The sequence below is a fragment of the Botryllus schlosseri genome, chromosome 4 (genome assembly GCF_051294905.1).
Source record: "Botryllus schlosseri isolate E-star chromosome 4, Bs_hap1, whole genome shotgun sequence".
In the NCBI taxonomy this organism is placed as follows: domain Eukaryota; kingdom Metazoa; phylum Chordata; class Ascidiacea; order Stolidobranchia; family Styelidae; genus Botryllus; species Botryllus schlosseri.
The window spans coordinates 5,247,570-5,268,665 of record NC_137239.1 but is presented as its reverse complement, the minus strand read 5'-3'; the positions used below and the strand labels follow the sequence as shown (position 1 = coordinate 5,268,665).

At 39.7% G+C, this 21,096-nt stretch overlaps 1 protein-coding gene and 1 long non-coding RNA gene across 2 annotated transcripts in view; both read right to left on the bottom strand.

The window, feature by feature from the left end:
- The window catches only part of LOC145437930 (uncharacterized), a 367,629-nt gene that overhangs the window by 280,102 nt on the left and 66,431 nt on the right, over positions 1-21,096 (bottom strand). The gene's annotated exons all lie outside the window — the stretch shown is intronic.
- Positions 1-21,096, bottom strand: part of LOC145437978 (adhesion G-protein coupled receptor G7-like) — a 268,447-nt gene that overhangs the window by 235,697 nt on the left and 11,654 nt on the right. Inside the window, exons 9-15 of the mRNA XM_080315346.1 lie at positions 20,054-20,250; positions 18,758-18,916; positions 18,415-18,530; positions 17,185-17,425; positions 16,679-16,836; positions 10,746-10,872; positions 10,504-10,678 (exon numbers count right to left, since the gene is read on the bottom strand). Coding sequence (XP_080171472.1) covers positions 10,504-10,678; positions 10,746-10,872; positions 16,679-16,836; positions 17,185-17,425; positions 18,415-18,530; positions 18,758-18,916; positions 20,054-20,250 — 1,173 coding nt within the window. The remainder of the gene's footprint in view (positions 1-10,503; positions 10,679-10,745; positions 10,873-16,678; positions 16,837-17,184; positions 17,426-18,414; positions 18,531-18,757; positions 18,917-20,053; positions 20,251-21,096) is intronic.

Here is a 21,096-nt window from a genome sequence, read left to right as displayed (position 1 = left end):
GAATGTTACCTAGGTCTTTATCACAAAAAATCATGCATCAGAAGCGTAGGGGTTCATATTATCAAGTCGCAGCGCTCAAAATCGCATTTTATATTAAGTAATTAGTGATGATGTGTAGAATTTTGATATTAATAATATTATCCGGAGAATATAACCTTACATAGACATCATAGTTTTCGCATTTATGTATAATCTGAATAGGAATTTAAATACATAGTCCTAAATACACATAATAGAAAATCTGTCGATTCTAGCCAAGGTAAGTTTTGACGCAGCAATCATAAGTCGTAAAATGTGGAAACTGCAGAAACATTAACTTGTACACATAAAATCAAGTTTAAAAAATATGGACGGATGATATTAGTCCTAAATACACATAATACAATATCTGAGAAAAGTATCAAGATGCGGCAATCAATGCAGCGATGATATAGCAATGGATGGATGATGTGGCACTATAGGCGTGACGCTTGATGATGTGGCACAGATGATGAAGTAGCAGATGAATGTTCCCTTAGGACATGAAAATGGGCGTGGCAATTAGGATGACGTGGCGCTCTCTGATTGGACGGCGTATAAATTGCTTTATCCTACTACTTATGTTGGCAGTTACGGAAAATAATGAAGAATATCGGCCTGGTGTAAATGACCATAGTAGTTGACAAACACCATGAATACCACAAAACAAACACTTTCTACCCGAGAATGTAGGAAAGTATCTTTCGTTGTACTACAACAAATTTTAATTATTCCACCATAATACGTAATGTAACTACTGCAATTCTTCATAGGGCCAGATTTCGTTAAATCACTAGTTTTTTCATGTAAAAATTTGTCCGTTTTTGAGCCAAAAACGTTCTTTCAAGCCAATCTACTTTGTAAGGACAGACAGTTCCAACCAGAAATGGAGATAAGTAATACAATTTTAACATTATGTGCGAAAACACCTAATTTGCATACGTAAGGTCAAAATTTGGTCAAATTTCAGTTTTTTTAGGTAAAAAAAAGTCAAAATTTAGATTTTTTAGGTCAAAATCTTCCGTTTTTTAGGTCAAAAAAAAATCGCCCTAGTCATGACATTTGGTACGGTAAGTCTTAATGTTAGTATCGAACGCTGTACCAAGTTTCAAGTTTTTCACTGAACTATGTAGTGGTAATTTCGTTTCCTAAGTCGAGTGAGAGCTGACTCGTCATTTATCGCAAACATATTTTACGTAAAGCCGGTATTGATCCCCATGGATTTTAACGATGCTCCTTACCTAGATCCGTCATGAGCTTTTGCATGGTAGGCCTATGTCTTGATTTTAGTATCGAACGCTGTGCCAAGTTTCAAGGTTGGCACTCAATGATTAGGGCAGCAATTTGTTTATCAAGGTCGAGTATGGTAGAGATGTACGCTGATCTGACACTTGGCCTACCTAACGCATTGCGGATTTCACGCAAAAGCCGGCGTGTCTGTGTTAACGCTAACTGTATTCCATACTGAGATAGGTGATGAGATGATGATATCATGAAACAGTTTACTAACATCCTCGGTTTGCATTCAAATATTTACTTTTATTTTATATTCTCCAATGTCAATTTCACCATGGAATTGTGGCCTTCAGGCCATTTGCTTTCAATTACAACTCCTGTCAAGCGCGATAGCTGTTTCGTTTTCGATGGCGGCTAACAGCCGATCGCTTGATCAGCCTATTCCTCAGTAAGTTTTACGCAAAATTCGGTGTTGGTCTGTTCGTATTAATTTTGACAGTGTACCATACCGAAAACGGCCACGAGGCTACTTCTCGATGATTTCATGTAACAGTGTACCAAGTTTTCGGCTTTCATCCACGTATTTATTCGGTACTATATTTTCCAAAGGCGATTTTGCAGCAGACACATAGACAGTTAGACACTCGTAACCCGTATGTGTCGTGTGACAGTATCCAGCCTCAAGGCCAAATCTCCTATGCTGTACCGGGACCGAATTTCCGAGGCTGCTATCCGTAGTTCTTCAGAATGATGTTTTGGATTCAATATGACAAGCCCAATCTATGAGATAACAATTGCGTATATGTCCGAACTCGTTGACCTTTCCAGTTAGGCTTACGCAATCTCTCGAGTTATAGTCATTTCCATTTCTGCATATAATTAGTCAGGTATAGTGCGAACATGAACCGTGTCGAATCTTTGTTCCGTACGCCGTTTACGCAGTTACCACACTTCAAGTCACAGCTGACCGGCAGACCTCTCGCGGCACATACGTTAAAATCACTGTTGTCGGGAAGTTCGTGTTACCGTACCACCAAGTTACTTGTTTACGTTGGAAAACGCCATTGTGACGTCATCTTGATAAAAAGTCGCTTGCAGCCCTTGCCCCACCACCCGATATTGTCACGAGCCGCCACTGGTTAACATGGTAAGGAAATAGGCGCAATGGAATCATTTGCTATAGACCGCGACGTTCGGATGACAATATTTATAACTGGAATCAATTACAGTATTCGAAGCTGCTTTAGTAGACGTTCTTCGTACATCTCAAATCAGATCGCGTGCCTTAGGAAGCATGTGACGCAGTGTATTAAGCACCACCGTCACGACTCCAATCACGGTGATTCGAATCCCAGATCGGACCAACGTCCATGAGTCGGAGGTTTATCTGGGCTCTCCATTGCTAAACTCGCTGCAATTGCAGTGGATTTAAAAGTTCAGAATGAAGGTGAGCCAAAAATCGACAGCAAAGAGACAAGAGACCGAGGGTAAAACACCGAGGGCGAGAATGAACGTCGTCCGAAATCTGACACAGAGACTTCGAAAGAGTTAATGAAATTACTGTGCAGGTGCAAATGATCGAATAAGTTGATAAGCCACAATGACATTAACTAAAGAAGCTAACAGCTCACGGGCTGCCAAATATGACCTCGAGACATCGTCAGCTGCGTGTTGGTGTGCAACATTTTTTGTTGTTGATAATCTGATGTCACCGATAATTTGATTGCGAACGATGTTGCAGCTAGTATAGTCAAGCAATCTATAGCAATGTATTTCTCTTCTATAAAATGCTCAGCGCTCACGTTAGCCAACATTCTTGTATGATTTTGAATCGAACGAATACAGTTCATACGTGTATACTATTCATCGATATATAAGGCGATTTTCTTACTTAAAAACGGAAGATTTTGACCTGAAAAAATAAAGATTTTGACTTTCTGACTTTAAAAACAAATTAATTTCGACCATATCTCGACTCCACGAGACAAATTAAAAGTTTTCGTACATATTGTTCAAATTTTACTACCTATCTATCTTCATTTATTGTTGGAACTGTCAGTCCTAATCAAGTAGTGTTGCCTGAAAAAAAATAACGTTTTGGACTTGGAAACCTGACGAACTTTTACAAGAAAAAATAAGTATTTTAATGATATCTGGCCCTATGAATAATTCCAGTATTTACATCATGTATTATGGTGGAGATATTCAAAATTTGTTGTAATACAACGAGAGATAGGTTCCTACACTTTCGGGTGGAAAATGTATGTCCTTAATGAGTAGCTTGTTAAGAAGAATGGAGAAAGAACGTTCAGCAACATCAGCTGCATCACTGATGTTGTGAGTACAATGCTCGTGACACACCGTGCTGCTTCATTCTGACAATGTTGTCTACATCACAATTTTTCGTCATGCGCTTCTTTTATATAAGAACCAAGAGATATGAAGTTATATGCCATGTAACATGCGACTCCGAGAAGTTTCCCATGACGATCAGCAGTGAAGTAAACATTGGCTGAAAAGGAATCTCCTTGTGCTGTCCAAAAACTTCAATATATATACATAGGCCTACATGTTTAATATTCCATAGCAGCCTAAATGGCCGGCGCCGAATGTTCCTGTCATTGCGATCTGAGCTCACAAGACAAACATCATCCCGCAGACAATATGATTTGCCAGTAAAGAAATACCAATTTGAAATTGTGTGCGTCTTTTAGTTTAATAAGTCTGAGTGATTTCAATGAATTTTGACATAGCAGAAAGGAGTTCACGAAATAGCATCATATAACGTAAATATACCAACTGGTGCGCCAGAGCATGGTTAGCTATTATTTAGTGATCCCATGCCTTTTCCGCCACACATCTATCAGCTATACCGGTCAATCTGATTACGTCAGCAGAGAGGGGATAAAATTGATAGCAATATACATGCAATTCCTGATCATATTGACCGATTCGATCATGAATTGCAGAAATTTTTCGCTCTTCGCGGATTCGGGGGATACAAGCTCACTCACTAACTAGACAACCAATGTAGATGATAAATAGCGGCAAAATGTGGAGAGCCTGGGGAGGGCTCTATGGTGCCCCAAGACCAATATTTTTTGGGGCTGACAAAGTGCTGTTACGGTCCTGGATACACATACACACGATCTCATAGATCTGATCAGATGAAAGTAATTGAGATAGGAAGTTGATCGTTCATTAGAGATATCCATGCCAGTAAATCGACGGAATTCATCATGTCACACTTTCTTTTCTGGCTCTTAACCATATTAAACCCTTTTGAGATACGAATCACAGCAGGTTGTTTCATATTTGCGCGCCAGTGAAGCGGAATTATTCATTGTTATTCTGTAGTTGCTATCATCATCACACGAATGTGGAGAGTCCGAGACAATCTGATGATATTTCTAAGATACTTTAAACCAGTGGTTCTTAACCTTTTTTCCTCCAGCGCCCCTTTCACAAATTATCGTGCTCCAGCGCCCCCAGCTCATATTGTACGGACTGTATTAAAGACAATGGGTAAGAGGGAGGGCTGTAACAGCACTTCGTCAGCCCCCCCCCTAAAAAAACGATTGACTTGCGCACCCATAGAGGGATAAATCAAACCTCTGAGGGCTTTGCCCCAAAAACCTCGCTGCGTGATTTCGATGGTCAGCAAAGTTTGTGTGACCTGGTCGCGCTAGGCACCAAAATTTTCTATAATGCATGAATGAATGCGAGGAATTGCATATATATGTCGCTATAAACTTTTCATCCTCTCAGCCCACGTAATCAGATTTACCAGTAACGCTGAGTGAGCTGTTGTAATGGAAAATGAACGCTACGTAATTATTATTGAACATATTCGGGCGTCCCCGTTGGTTCAATTAATTCGTTACATGTTGTTATTTTGTTTCCTCTTGTCCGGTATATAGTCAAAAGATATTGAAACAACTAATGTCACGTATAGGTAACCTTCCACTGCGTTGTAACTTTTGAAAGTGATGTAATAGTGAAGTTTGATGAGTAGTTTCTGGCTCCTGGAGTAGTTTTATAGCGAATATTAGGTCCTCAAATTATTAAAATGGTAGGTAAATATCGTAGAATACTTCGCAATCAAGAATGTCGTTGCAGACCACACAAAATAGTCTCACGGATCGCAGTGTGAGACCTCTGATCTAAATCAAACACCAACTGTGCGGGACGCACATAATACAAACTTGGCATTTCTTCAAGGAAAGAATTTTTTCTCTAACGGGTCGCATGCGTTCGGCAAAAGAATTCAATTGAGAGCGAAATGTGTCATAATCAAGTATGCTCGGAGTTGCTACGTTGTTAGCCACTACAATTTAAATACTTGATTCCTGGATTCAAAAAGCATGTTATTATACCTGGCATGTGGCATACTTTTATAAGGAAATATCCTATTTCTCAACAACTTCGAGATTTCTGCGCACTCTGCACAGAGAGATCATAAATAGCATCAACTAACCATGGTTTTACTACAACAGGCTTTATACTACAGCAGTGGTTCTTAACCTTTTTTCCTCTAGCGCCCCCTTTCAAAAATTATCGTGCTCCAGCGCCCTCACCTCATTTTGTAAGGACGACCGTCTTGGCATCCACAGCGCTATAAACAAAACTTTTTGGGGCATCGCTCAAGAGATGCCCGTTGCGTTATTTCGATGGTCAGCAAAGTATGTGTGGCCCTAGGTTGTCGCCCTAGGTGCCACAATTTTCTATAATACATGAATAAATAGGTGGTAATTGCATATATATGTCGCTATAAACTTTTTATTCTCTCAGCCCACGTAATCAGATTTACTAGTAGCGCCGAGTGAGCTGTTGCATTGGAAAATGAAGGCCATGTAATTAATCATTGAACATATTCGGGCGTACCCGTTGGTACAATCAATTCGTTATTTGTTGTTATTTTGTTTCCTCTTGTCCGTTATATAGTGAAAAGATATTGAAACGCATAAACGTATTAAACTAAAGTAAGCACACGATTCAAAATTGGTATTTCCTCACTGGCAAATAATTTTCTCCGATGGATATTGCGGTTATCCAACTGTTCGAACAATGCCGACATTTCAGATGTGGAGGGCGGATTCTAGGTGGATCAGTGCATTATCATATTTCAATTTAAATTTGCGGAATCGCTGCGACAGTAGCTTTCGATAAAGACCAGATTCAGTAAATTCTGCGCTCTGGAAGATATCATTTGGATTGCCAGAAATCCTACAGTCGCTTGTGCAAAACATTTCTCCACTCCAGCCTCAGCGAAGCGGAACGAAGCTGCAAAATCGGTCGTTGCCATTCCATGTTCACATTCTATACTCAATACTCATACCCTGTGGTTCGAACCATCTCCAATTAACATCTGTGATTGGCAAACGGGGAAATTAATGGTATTGGATTTTGTCTTAGTGTTTTGTGTAACTATAGGTACGGAAACTGAGAATCGGATGCATATATCTGCTCACATTGAATTTAGTACTGTACCTAGTTATTAATTTTAACATAATTGTATTCCAAACAAAGCACTCGTATTATAACGGTCATGTGAGGTTGTGAACCACAACATTAGATAGCATCATCCTTTATGATACGACGAAGATATATTCTGATGATTTAATTTCGTATCTCTCAAATACAAGTGTTTTTAGTTATTCATTTCGTGCACAAAATTTCCAAACTTATTTTATATACAAGGGGGCTCTTACTCTCAAAATTGATATACAGTGCCTCGTTCTTCGATTTTCACACGCTGTGCGCCGCGGGATATAATACCTTATTCGATACATTTTGTTGAAAATAACCCTAGAAAGCGTGACGGCGGTGTTTTAACGGGAAATTGGCGATCTAAAAGTACGCGCAATTCGTTTTGCATGAATGATGATAACCCACTACATTTATGAAAACATGTAGCGAACATCGTAGCGCCACCAAAAATTTCGGGACTTGACATGTTCTGTGGAATGTTAATTTGCTCTGAATACTCATTAAGAATATGTCCTGCTACCCCACCATCTACTGCGAAGCCATTTTGCTTCAGCGATCCCCCCCATATCACCCCCTGAGCCCAGCGCCCCCCATATCGCCCCCTGAGCGTTACCGCCCCCTTCAAAAGGCAAGGTTAACTACCACGGTACTACAGTATATGCTGAATGTGAGGATGATTTTTAATCAATCATCAGGCTGTATGCTTGTGAAGTAACTTTGTACGGACGTCACTATGTCTCTATCTAGTCATGAACTATATACAGCTCGGTCTATATGCGACATGATAACATAATCAGCTCTTCGTAATATTCTTGCGGTTAACGAGTAAAAACACAAGTTTACATATGAACTGCTGTGAATTATTTCCAATACTGAGAGGAGTGAAACTGAAAAATTACCAATTTCAAAGTATGAAATATATACAACAGTAAATCAGTAAGGATCTATGCGGTATATTAGGATATACGATAATGTACGTGCATATTGATAGAAATGTGTCTTCTGATTAGCTGTACTGTCGATGTCTCCAGTTTTCGATCACTATCGCCCCTTCAGTAAAATGAGAATGCCGGTTGTCGGTAGCCGCTCTACGAGAGGTCACATCGTAATGATGTTCATCCTCTGTTTCTTGCGTGTAAGGGTTGCCGGGGCCAGTGAAAGACGGGTTAGAATATGTACTGTAACGAACAAAGAAAGAGAGCATATCACTTCATTATATCACCACCATGAGTATACTAATTTCCTCAAAATAAAAACAGGCTATACCGTTATATTTGAAACCACAACACCTTTAGTTCAGTCCTGAAACCTTTCCTGTACTTTGTAATTGATGTGCGGTGGGTAGGTATTTAATTTTAGATGATTTCAGTAAATGAAATCCACCCATGTGGGAAGCAATTAAAGAACTGATGCGCACGGGGGACAGTGGCCATAGTAAATCATTTCGACAATCACCACATCGATCACCTTCTCGCAGGCCATGAATTTTCCATGTCTGGCATAAAGGATGTCAAGGGTATCTGTATCCGCCAAATACGTGGCGTCACTTTAACCATAATTATCAATCGTTAACTACATCAAGCCTTGCGGTTATCGTTGTCACGGGGTATGCTATCTAAAGTTTATCGTTTATCATTGTTAATTGACACATTTGGCGTTCACCCCTGTATTTACCGAACGACATCGATCTATCATCTAAATAATGACGATGAATCTGCACTTTTAAATGCATTATATTCAAAGGGCTGTGTGAACCAGACATTGGTTTCAGAACTGATAAATCGTTTCCTTGAATATAAACCAAGCTGTTTGGATGCAGGTGTCACCGTGGATTGTCAACATACCAGGTCGGTTGTACTTGATTATTCAACATCATGAAGTTAGTGGTATTGAAGTTGTAGTGTTAGAGTCGATATCACGTCTGATATTGCAGATTTACCAATGATATAGCTTGCGATTTTATAACGAGAAATATGACTTGATATTTCCACGTGATATTTTACTGTAGATTCAACTTACTGTAACAGTGGCTTATTTCCACAGATCAAGTTTATGTGAATGAATTATAAAGTAAAGTGATCTTAAGAGAGGACCTACAGTGCGTTCAACGAGTTTTTGCCAGCATAATGTACCAGAACATTTGGATAGGATGTATTCACAACTATATAATACTTGTTGACTTACCTACTGACGCTTCTGATGGTTTCGGTATAATATTGACTTGTGTCCTTAGCGACTCTGCCAGTCACATACCTAAATCTGCCTGATATTGACTTTCGCACATCATCGCTTCGTAAAACAGTTATGACGAGAATAAAAAGACCTGGTAAAAAATGTCATTCAGAATATTATATATATAAATTTATCACTAATTGAATAGAAGTCATCGCGCAAGTGCTACTTTCGACATCGGCTACAGCTTGGGTGGGCGAACTTGTTTACTCGCAGGCCGCATTCAACATCATAATCCATTCGCAGGCCGCACTATATGAAATAGGGATTGTAAACCAAAACGCAATATTGCTATCTGATTATATAGTGAGTATATGGAAATAATACATTCTAATTCAAAACTAACCAACCATTTATTTGATGATATCTCACACGGTGGAGAGTCCACCTCCTAAACTGGTCAACCTCAATTACTAATTTTCAAAACTAGGGAGGAAAGTCATTTGTCGCGATTCTTCGATCAGGATGGAGATTTGAATCTGTGAGCAGTGATCTGTTTACAGATTTGCTGATTCCACTTTTGCTTCGACACCAGGTCACACAAAGCTGATAGCGTCATGTCATATTAGCTTCAGTACGCTCTAACTGAAATACGTTGATTTTTTAAATCCAAATACTTCTGAACATATAGCGAACGGATCTAACTAACACCCGCGCAATCGGTTTCTCCAAGTAGAGCACTAAAAGTAAGTGGTGCTGGAGAGGCCAATGTAAAATTACACTCGTGATATGAAAGTCATTCCCGTTTTGATTTTCTGTGATATTTAGCAGTTGAAACCTTGAGGTCGGACTATCGTGCCAGCAATGAAATAAAACTATATTTATGAATATAATATATATTTATCGTGGCGCAATATAATAACAAAAAGTTTACTCGAGTCCCTGCAGTAATTAGATTATTAGCACGGATTTATCAATATTTTTAGTATACGTTTCTCGAGCTTTTTGCGGGCCGCACAAATCGGTGTTTCGGGCCGCATGGAGACTCGTTGGCATTAGTTTTCCATGTCTGGGTTACAGTCTCATGCTTACCGTTTTATAACGTGGTTGATTAGAATAAATTATATTTAACGAGAACCTGTTTTTATCCCACATGACCTGTGATCAGCACATGATGATCAGTAGCTTGATTTGAATTTACACTCATAGTTGAAGATTCGGATAGAGAAATCCGTGACACAACACAACATAAATACTAATCTGGACAAACTGAAAGATCCTATCTGCATGAAATACAGTGTCGATGGTCGATTATACTTCCCGACATTTTGGTGAAGATTCTTCGATGTGTGTAATTTGGCTTCAAATCAAGTCTGGAATTAAGTCATTGCTAATTCTATATTCAGTTTCTCTTATATTAATATATATTATGAAATTAGAAATTTTACACTAGCAATATCGCAGACGTTGCCGAGCAAAGCATCCGTTGCGACGTACACCTGTATTGTAGTAATCCTTGGGACTATGCGCATGCAAGTTTCTGATATTAGCTACAAATCATTTGTTGAGAAACACGCTGTTCGTTACCTTGCAAGGATGTGGATATGGTGAATATATAAGCGAACGCTATATCATTAGTTTCGCTTCTGGCAGCCGCCATGAAAAATCCGAACACCAAAGATACACCCAAGCTGACAACGATCGCAATATTAGCCAGAAGTCTCCGCTTTTGCGATTGTCGAGTACTCTTCCAATACTTTCCCTGAAATTGTATATTCACCACCAGTTGAGATAAGTGATCCTTCACAACGTTTAAAATACAGACTCACGAGTTCGGATTCCTTTGTTGTACACAAATAATAAGTCAACACAATATACACAGCAAGGTTGAAGAATATCATCAATGCCGTCGGTATTGCGGCGAGATATAAGATTTTCTCGGGGTTTATCCAGCATCTGAAAATATATTCGTTATATTTATTCATGTTAGGTTTGTGTTATGTTCGTGCATTTTACGTTGGTATCATTTGTCTCTCATTTGTCTAGGATTAGTAATGACCTTCAATCGTTAGTTCATCGTGTGTCGTGCTTCGTATTTAAACCATGCGTTCTGTTGTCTACAGGTCTTTCGTTGATCGTGTCGCCTGTCTTAAAGTTATTCTGCTGTATAATATACTGATTTCATACTGTAACGTCGTCGTATCAGTTATTGTTCAAACAAGATGAAGAACATAGCAATTGGTGTCAGAAGTCGGACTGATAGTTATTTCTGCGACGAATATAAATCATGGAATCTGGTATTTTGAGAATTATTGAGAAACAGCAAGAGATGATTGGGCAACAACAACCAAAGCAGCACGAAACAGTGGCAAAAGTCATGAGAGACATGGCACAATTAAAGCAGAGGTTGAGTCCCGGTGCGTCAACATCTGAAGCAGCCGCTCCCAGGTTTGATTCGTTCTTAAAATTAAAAGGGAAATCGGACCAATATCTGCAACGATTCAACCATCGCCTAGCCAACCTCGCTCCTTCGTAATTTTGTTGGTGCTGCTGATCTCAGTGCGCAAACCTTTGACGTGTTGACTGAGAAGTTGTCTACACACTTCAATGACTCCATTCATGTGCAAGCAGCCAAGTACGAATTTTACGATTGCAAAATGCAAATGGGACCGCCATATGCCGATCGGATCACTACTCAACGTGGAATCTCCAACGATTGCAACTTCGCATGCTCAAGGCAAGGATGTGATCAGAGCTACGTTGATGAGCTAATGCGCGATCTCATCATTAAAGAAACGCTGCACGCGGATGTGTGACGACATTGTCTAACACAAACCAATCCATCCCTTGACGACGTTCTCAAAGTAGCCGCAACCTACGCGAGAACGCTGGAAACTGATAGGTTTATCCAGGGCGAGAGTAACGGCAAAGGAACTTCCATCGTCAACAAAATGACAGGAGGCCTTCCAACTCCATCCAAGGAAACTCCCAAGAGAAACTGAAATCCTGCAGCAGCTGTTTCATAGATCACCAGAGAAAAGACTGTCAATATGGGCATGCAGTATGTCAGAAATACAGTCGTAATGGTCGTATCAAACCTGTATGCATGTCCACCAAAGCTAGTGTTACGCAACAGGTCACATCTGTCAATTTCTGCTCAGCGCCGCTTCCTTCGACATCGATCAACTATATCGACGCGTAGGAATCCATCTCTGGATCAACTCCAGCATCAACAGCATTCCGTTGCCGACACAGCGGGACACTGGTGGACCGTCCACCATGGTGGGATTAACTGGGTACCAAACTTTGCGCTCTCTGAAACTCACAGCATACAATTGCTTTTCCGTAGGGTAAGGCGACAAGCCTTTGAAAGTGAAAGGTATTTGCACTGTTACGGTGCAGCTGGGTCCCAAAGTTCGAGTTGGCTTGTAATTGGTAGTTCTCGACGAAACACCGTGGGCAAAAAAAACATTTTTGGTCTTGATTGGAGCGTTGCATTCTTCATTACTGCTAAGGGAACGTTTGCTGTGGATGCAATTTTCTCGCAGATGGTCAAATCGCAAGCATGTAATACTATTGACATTTGTGATTCGAACGATAATTGGTTGCTTTTCAGTCCACATTTCCATCCGTTTACTCTAATGCAGTGCTTTTCAACCTTTTTGTGCTCCGTTCGCACTTTTTTTGAAAAATAAATTTCATTCGCACAAACTAATCGAAAATTGTTATACAAAGAGTTGATGAAGATAGGCCTACTTGACAACTTTACGTCTTCATGTGCCCCGACGCAGAAGGGATGGGCCTCGAAATGAATGAGTCTCATAGGCCTGAACTCGCTCGTTGCACACCCCTACACTAGTTCATCCCAACGGTCTTAGACCATGTTTTCCAGTAAAAACAGTCGGACAAATCTTATCATGAATTCTCACGATAAAGCCACATTTAATGCGTGTCTCGCATATTGGCCACAGCACTCAACACAGTGATCTTGAATATGTAAAAACGATCACAGGATGTTTTGCAATAAATTAAATAAATACTACTACATACATATTAACAGCTAGCTCTAGCACCGTGTGGACCCAAAATTATACCCTTTGCGGTCCATACTTTAATAACCCCTGAAAGGGTAAAAATTTTCGTTACAGTAACTTGCAAATGTGAGTCTGTAATGATGGTATTTACTACTATCCTCGTGCCCAGCGCAAATCGAACAGTGTTACGAAAATATGATGATTGTTCAGCGAAAGAAAGGAGAAAATTAATTTGACGTCATTTTTTCAGCCTGTCGCAGGCTCAGACGGGCTGATATACTGTATATCTGCCACTATAGAGATTGTATAGATGTCTATACTGCCACTACACCAGCTTCAAACCAGGCTTTTCGTCACGTAATAATTACAGTGCGGGAATATTCATTCACTACGGCTTGTGAGAGCTACGATTAGTGGTGCGTCGTATTAAGCTTTTACAATTGCGTCGCAAGTACAAAAGTTACACTGATCTTAAATTTCCGATTAGGTTTATTTGAATTATTCCACGTCAGAAAAGTTAACAATTAATCACGATTTTCATTCGCACTTGATCCGGCTTTTCATTCGCACTATTCGCACCACCTTCGTCATTCGCACTGCAATTTTTTTCATTCGCACAAGTGCGAACCGTCACACAGGTTGAAGAGCACTGCTCTAATGTATTAGGACGCTGCACCATGACCAATGTGACAATTCACTTGAAACCTAATACCAAGCCCGTATTTAAGAGCCACGTCCTCTGTCTTTCGCAAGGCAAATCGCTGTTCAAACCGAATTGAATAGATTAGTCAATCAAGGTATCCTCGAACCAATCAATTACAGTGAAGCTATTGTTGCCGTCACCAAGTCTAATGGATCAGTATGCATTTGTGGTGACTTCAAAGCATTGCATCAACATCCCCTGCCCTCCTTAGATGAAATTCTTCACGAGTAACAGGGTGGTTGTATTTTCACGAAAGTTAATCTTGCCGTTGCTCGATTTCAGCTAGAATTAGATGATGATGCGCAGAATTTCTGTGTCATCAACACGCAATTCAGTCTATTCCGTTATCGACGCATGCGTTTCGAAGTCGCATCTAGTCCCGCAAGTTTTCAACGCTGCCTTCATGCCGTGAACGCCGGCTTACCCAGTGTTGCTGGTTTTATCGATGATATAATCGTTACTGGCACTGAGCGCGACCATTTTCGCAACTTATCGCTACTTTTTGAGCGCCTTACCGAATATGGTTTCACCGTCAATTTCGCTAAATGTGAATTTTTTAAAAGTAGTAGATAGTATCTTAGTCACATTGACAAGGACGGCAAACGCCCGTCTAACAAATCAGTTGAAGCAATCAAACAGTTGCCTAAACCTCGGGATATTACGCGAGTTCGCCTATCCGTTATATCGCCTTCTTCAAAAAGACGCGAGATTCATTCGAAATACGGTCTGTGACGCAGGTTTTCGCATTTTTAAAAACGACGTAAGCGACGCCACGCAGTTAGCTCATTATGATGTAAACAAGAATCTATCTCATTTTGTCAACGGATGCTTCTCAATTCGGAATCGGCGCTGTCTTCTCAATCGAGCACAATGGCTAAGAGAGACCGATCGCGCACGCATCGAAAACGCTTTTCGATTCGCAAAAATCCTGCTCTCAAATAGAGAAGGAAGCTCTGTCAATCATTTACGGAGTCACTAAATTCCGTCAATTCTTGTATGGTATAAAATTTACGCTCGTAGTGGACCACAAACCGCTTTTAGCTACTTTCTCGCCGGACATGAATGTGATGACAGCGTAATGTTTATAGCGATGGGCACTAACGCTCATGGCTTATCTAAATTACATTCGCTATAAACCAACAATCAGCACGGAACCCCAGACGGTAAACGCCGACGGTTTATCTCGCCTACCAAAGGGTCCAGACCCTGAGTTTGACGAACTGGAAATTCGTGAAAACGCGGAGATCGTTCACACTATTAACTTTTCATTCGATGGCTTTCCGTTAACTCTCAATGAAATTCGCGACGCGACGCTAAAAGACAAAACCATGGAACTAGTGAAAGTATCCGTCGCTTATGGTAATTGGAATCTAAAGATCAATATTGGTGATTTTTCTTGGTTTTCTACTCGCAAACATTCGCTCTCTCTGCACAAAGACATAGTCATGCTCAATATTGATGATTTTCAGCGCGTAGTAAATCCGCAGTCACTTCGAACGCGAGCCTTATCATTGTTACACGAAGGACATTGGGGTATCGCGAATATGAAAAGGCTCGACGCATGGCCTACCATTAATGGCGACATTGAAAATTTCGTGAAGAGTTGCAATGCATTGGGACGCAACAATGCTCTCTGGCTCTTTTGGTCTTGAGCTACTCTCTCGTTTCGCCAGACAGCATTGTTGCGTCCTACTGCCAATCTCCATAACAATGGAAAATTTGAGGCTGATTGTGAGAGTTCCAGGGCCACGAGTGAAATAAAATTTATATTTTCGTAATCAGTGCAGAGTCATCTTTCGATTGATACCCGTTTGCCAAATTTAATGCTCGGCAAGCCGGACAAAATTGATCGTCAAATTGCCTGTAGCCAAATGGAAATTGTGACGTGAATCAATTTCACCGAGGCGTGAGATTTGCTTGTGTCGACACCATATAGGACACTATGATACAACCCCACAGGAAGTTGTTCAGCCTCAACAGTCTCAAGCTGAGCCGCCATTGGTCAGAAATAGTGCCCAACGTCCTGCAGCTAGTTTTCCTCGAACGTTAGCCGATTAGAATTAGGAACCAAACGGATTTCTATCGGCCAACGTATATTACCTTGTACTATTAGCTTACAGGGGAGGACTGATATGATCGTGCATCTTACGTTGGTATCGTTTGTCTCTTATTTGTATAGAATTAGTAATTACCGCCAATCATTATTTCCTCGTGTGTCGTGCTTCGTATTTAAACCCTGTGATCTGTTTTCTACTGGATATCGTTTATCTGCACTCTGGATAGTGTCGTCTGTGTTAAGTTATCCTGCTGATAATATACTGATTTCATATTGCAACCTCGTCGTATGAGTTATTGTTCAAACAAGATCAAGAACATAGCAGTTGGGCCCATATCCCAGGAACTATTACATAGAGGAAATGTAAAGGAAGCCATTTTCTGCGCGGTTGTCATGCTCTGCGAAGGCGAGATGGTAGAGTCCAACAGCATCGCTAGGTGGCTGGAATTGGTAGACCTGCTATTATATATACCAGTTACCATTTTCAGGTTTGTGCCAGCAATTATAAACCGAATTTATCTCAAGACTCAAGACACACCATACAATCTCTATTTCAGAAACAAGCTTGTGAGTATGTTTTATACAGGTTTAACAGTATATTGAATTCGAACGAATTTTCACGAATTTCAAAATACGATATTAAGAAATGTGCAGCTCTGCATAGTAAGGGTTAGCGCTTGGATGGAGGTAATGTTAATAAAGTTAAAATATGCATTTATGTCAATCAAATATTTTCGAGTACATGCAATTTGCTTTATAGATGCTGGCAAATATTGATAAGGCTGGAGGGCTTTTCGTTATTTGTGTGTAAGATCCGAAGTAATCTGGCCCAACGAATTCTTAGTCCAGCCCTAGTTTGTTACATCTATGATTACAATTTAACAATCGACACACAGCGGTTCACTCGATTTCTGATAATGTAACATAATAAGTATTATCGACATTTGCTTACAATAATAAGATACTCACGTTATCGAGTTATCTGTTTCTGGATCATATCCATACACGTAGTTTTCAGTAGCAACTGCTGCAGATGTCCCTACAAACAGCACTGGCATAAGGCCTGCCCATAATATTGACCAAAGAAGCAGCCGCCTGTTCTCGACGTTATTTCTGATGTAAAACGGCTGTAAGCAAAAATACAATTATATTTATATGAAGGACAATCATTCTAAGAGTTGATGTACCAGATGTATAGTCACAGTCGTCATCAAAAGTTGGAATTATTGGAATTGCCCAAAATTTGACGTGTGTAATCATTATGCCCATGATTGCCATGATATATTCAATCGCTCTACTTTTAGTACAGAATTTTAATTTGCCAAGGTTTTTTCTGTTCATAGCTTGTCTCGCGATATCATAGCCTATTAAACAGAACCTTATCAACAAATATCAAGCTATGGCTTATGATATATATTTGTAATAAAATTTACGAGATATCATAGAGATAATGAAATTGTGGATATAATACGAACCTGCAGGACGGCAATTCCGAAAACCACTGCCTCGCAGTTCATCCAAGCGCAAGATGACAGCATGAAGAGATGTAGAAAAATAGCAATCGTAATGCACGAAATGGAATTGAATGCTGTTTCAGCAGGGTCAGAGAGAGATGGTAGTTGACTCATGAGTAGAGTGATATTCATTCCCAGTAGTGAAACCGAGAGAGACACGAGAAGGAATGACACATGATATCTTTTTCCACGCCATGATAACCTGATAGTATAAGATCTAGAGGGGTTAAAATTAAGGCTGAAAACGCAATACTGAGTTGTATCTAGAATATTTCATTACTTCGGAACGCCATACATATGCAATGCATTGTCTCTGAAAATGTGCGCAATGCATTCGAGAGCCCGAACATTAAATGTGGGATTTTCAGTGATGTAATTCAGTATTACAGATCCCGACCTTTTTCGCCAGATCATCCCCTTAGCAAGACCTACACAAATTGTCGCACTACACAATTACGGACTCGTAAAAAGTACATATATAATTGGGAAAATCATTCACGTAACTCTGATCGCTGATGAATTGATTGGAAAAAGTTCATTTTTCCTATACGGTACTCGGAAAACTGGTGTCCGTGACTACTTTCCGTTGGGTTGTCCTTGTTTTTTCGTAAAATTTCGCGTCGCATGCAGAATAAGCCATCATCGCGTGTTTTTGTCGTGGTAAAGACATTTATCCCACATAGCGTTCTAACATTTTCGTTCCTTATCGCCCATTTTTTTCTTTTAAAATCGCTCAGTGTAGGCGTGATATCACCCTTGTTGGGAACCATTGGGTTATTAGTACCACAAGCTATTTCGGAATGACTAATACTATAGGGAAATGTGGACGATCTCAACTCGTGTACACAGTGCAAGCGTAAGTAAAGCAGAATATAGATGATTACAAAACCTCTGAATAGTATGATTTGAAAATTTCTAGAGCTGGTACAATTAGTCACCCTCTCAACTGCAAGTAGAATTGACGTCGAAAATTTATACTCAAGTAGATAGAAGTAGCGATTAGGAATTAAGCAAAAAGTAAGTATTGGTGGCTCACTTTTCCATAAAAAAGTGAGAACTTTTACGTAGAAGTTGAAGTATTCTAAATTGATAACCACTTGACGAGCTCTTGCAAGTATGCAAAATATACTTGAAGTATTTCGGAAAGTAGATGTACTTCGCTACTGACCACCTCTGAAAAGTAATACTCACGGTGCACAGAAGGCGCAAATGAGTATAACCGCTATCAGCGACAGTGATGATATCGAGCAACCAACGATGGTGATTAAGTCCAGAGAATATATCGCGGTGACGACGGAGGTGGTGTCCTGTTGAAGGTGTTACTTTCGCTAAGCTGTCACATGCATACCAACGGCGACGAAATTGAAATCTGCTTCATAACTATATCAAATTATACTCGTGATTGTGCGACGAAACAACTAAAAAGTCGAAATATTTATACAATACAACTAATATGATTATTGTAATATTTTCCGATGCATAAAAAACAGTAATTGATTGTATTACTTACGAATATTCGAGCTAAGCTACTTACCAATAGGGAAGCGAAGTTAGTGAGATGGTTGCAAGTGCAAACCAGCGACCCGTTTGTGCTTTCATCGCTAACAGAACATCCGTCCGGCGACCAATCAGTGGCATTTTCGAGCCAATATGCGCATACCGGACTTTTTCCGATGATGTCGAAAACGGGAAACTAGAAATATAATTTTCAAATGTCATTGATGAATGTTAGTCACAAAGGAGCAGTCAATTTCAAAATGGCATTGAATAAACTCTGTTAAAACGGGTTAAACAGTGATGGAAAGAACGAAATATGGTTTCCGGGAATCCCGGGAGTTCACTGAGTAAGTCTGGCAGGATCTTATGGATAGACACGCCGTGCCACGTAGTGTTCCGTGGAGTATGCAGGGGAAGTTGCTGTTCAAAATCGATACCCAGCATTATGAAATGACGATTCTATATCTATTATTTATTATTCTATAGGTGTTGAAAAATTGGCATCACGATTTCCCGTTTTGCCTTGCTTTTCTGAACAGGAATCTAGAAGGGATCACCAGAAGTCAATAAATATTGGTTATAATTTTTTCATTTTTTGTGAAAACCAAACTTTATTTATTCTGCTTTTGCCGCTATATTGTTGATGCACAGTCCATTTTGTCCACTAGTAATCCATATTAATGTATTAGATGTGAAGTCTGGTAATATTTTCGTTCTCACTCATGGAAAATTTTGGTTACCTCAAGACTTGCAGATTCGCGTAAGTGTTACCCGGTTTAAATAAAAGGAATGCTGCAATTATATGAAATTAATGGTCCTTCTAACTCGTTGATTTATGTGGAATTTTACTCATCGTTATCACATGTCTGGGCGAGTCTGGTGGTTCTGCGGTAAACAATAAATGTTAACAAGAATATACTATGATACTAGGGTCGTTCAAAAATAACTTCTTCTATTCAGAATTTTTCAGCTATTGCCTAAAATTATTAGGTTGGCTACCAACAGTAGAAGATAAACTATTCTAGTCTGTATTTTGAACTTGTTTAAAAAAATTATATTTCATTTTTCAAATATTACTTTCTGACTCACGAAATTGTTAGGTTGTCTACAATAACAAATTTGACTCAATCACAGCGCGTCGAAGTGAAGTTATTCGTGTTTTTCATTAATAATTCTTGGATTACCAACAATATTCATTATTTTGAACTATATTTCTGAACTACCCAAATTTATACATTGAGTTATTGCTTCCTTTGGCTAAAAAATTAAATAAAATTGAATTTATTCAATGCGAACTTCTCTCTGGTGAAAGCCGATAATTCATATTTCTTACGGAAAATGTTATATTCTCCTTCCTTAATCCCGTGATACTCTTCTCTGCCAACACGTTTGCTGATAATATCATGTTGTCGGCAAGTTCGGCTTCACTTGACACGACTGTTGTGGCACTATCAACGCGAGGTACATTACCAGTTGTATTCCTCCGGAACAAAATGCTATCGCGATAAACCACTATCCATGATATGGTACCTGAAAATACGTGTTGTATACCTTGTAAAATAGTAGTGCTGGACATTGTGATTGGACAGCTCGAACCCGACTTCGCGAATTTTGCGGCAACTAAGATCAAGCGACTCTTTCCACTATAACAGTGCTTAATTACCTTTTCCTATTCGCGCTTAAATGCAAGTTTTATTGCGCGACTACTATAAGATATGACCTAATGGACGAAAAAATATGAGAAAACGAAACAATGCATGCACATTGCACATGCGCAACGCATGCAATAAACTATTAGAAGAGCTTATTGGAGGTACAGAACTTCAATATACAATTGAATAGTATATTCATATTGAAATGAACCCGAATATTTTCGGCTGACACTCGTCAGGGGTAATCGTCAGCAACTAGTAGAGAATTGGAAAGAACATTGTATATCAACGATCGTATCACAAAATATGACGTCACCAGCATGAAAGAGAGAGCGTTCAATGTACTATTTTTAGGTGGTACACGAACTCCTTTTGTTGACAGAGTTTTGGTTGGTGTATTTTGATAAAAGTCGATTCCAAGGCACACAAATGGAATTGTGAACGGCCCCGTCCAACGATTCGAAATCGGTCGTCTCGATAATTATTCGCACAAATCGGATTATCTAACAGATGTTTGCCGATGGCAGAATTAATGGCCTTTGATCGATCAGCATCAATCTTAAGCGGATGAGGGGTGAGCTTTTCACTGAGCGTGATCCACGTGTTCTGATAAATCTGGGGACATGTTGGTTTATGCGTTCCTGCAGACGTTTTGACGTTCTTCCCACGTAGCCACAATCACAGTGGCACTTATATTCGTACACTACATTACTTTGTTGAAGTG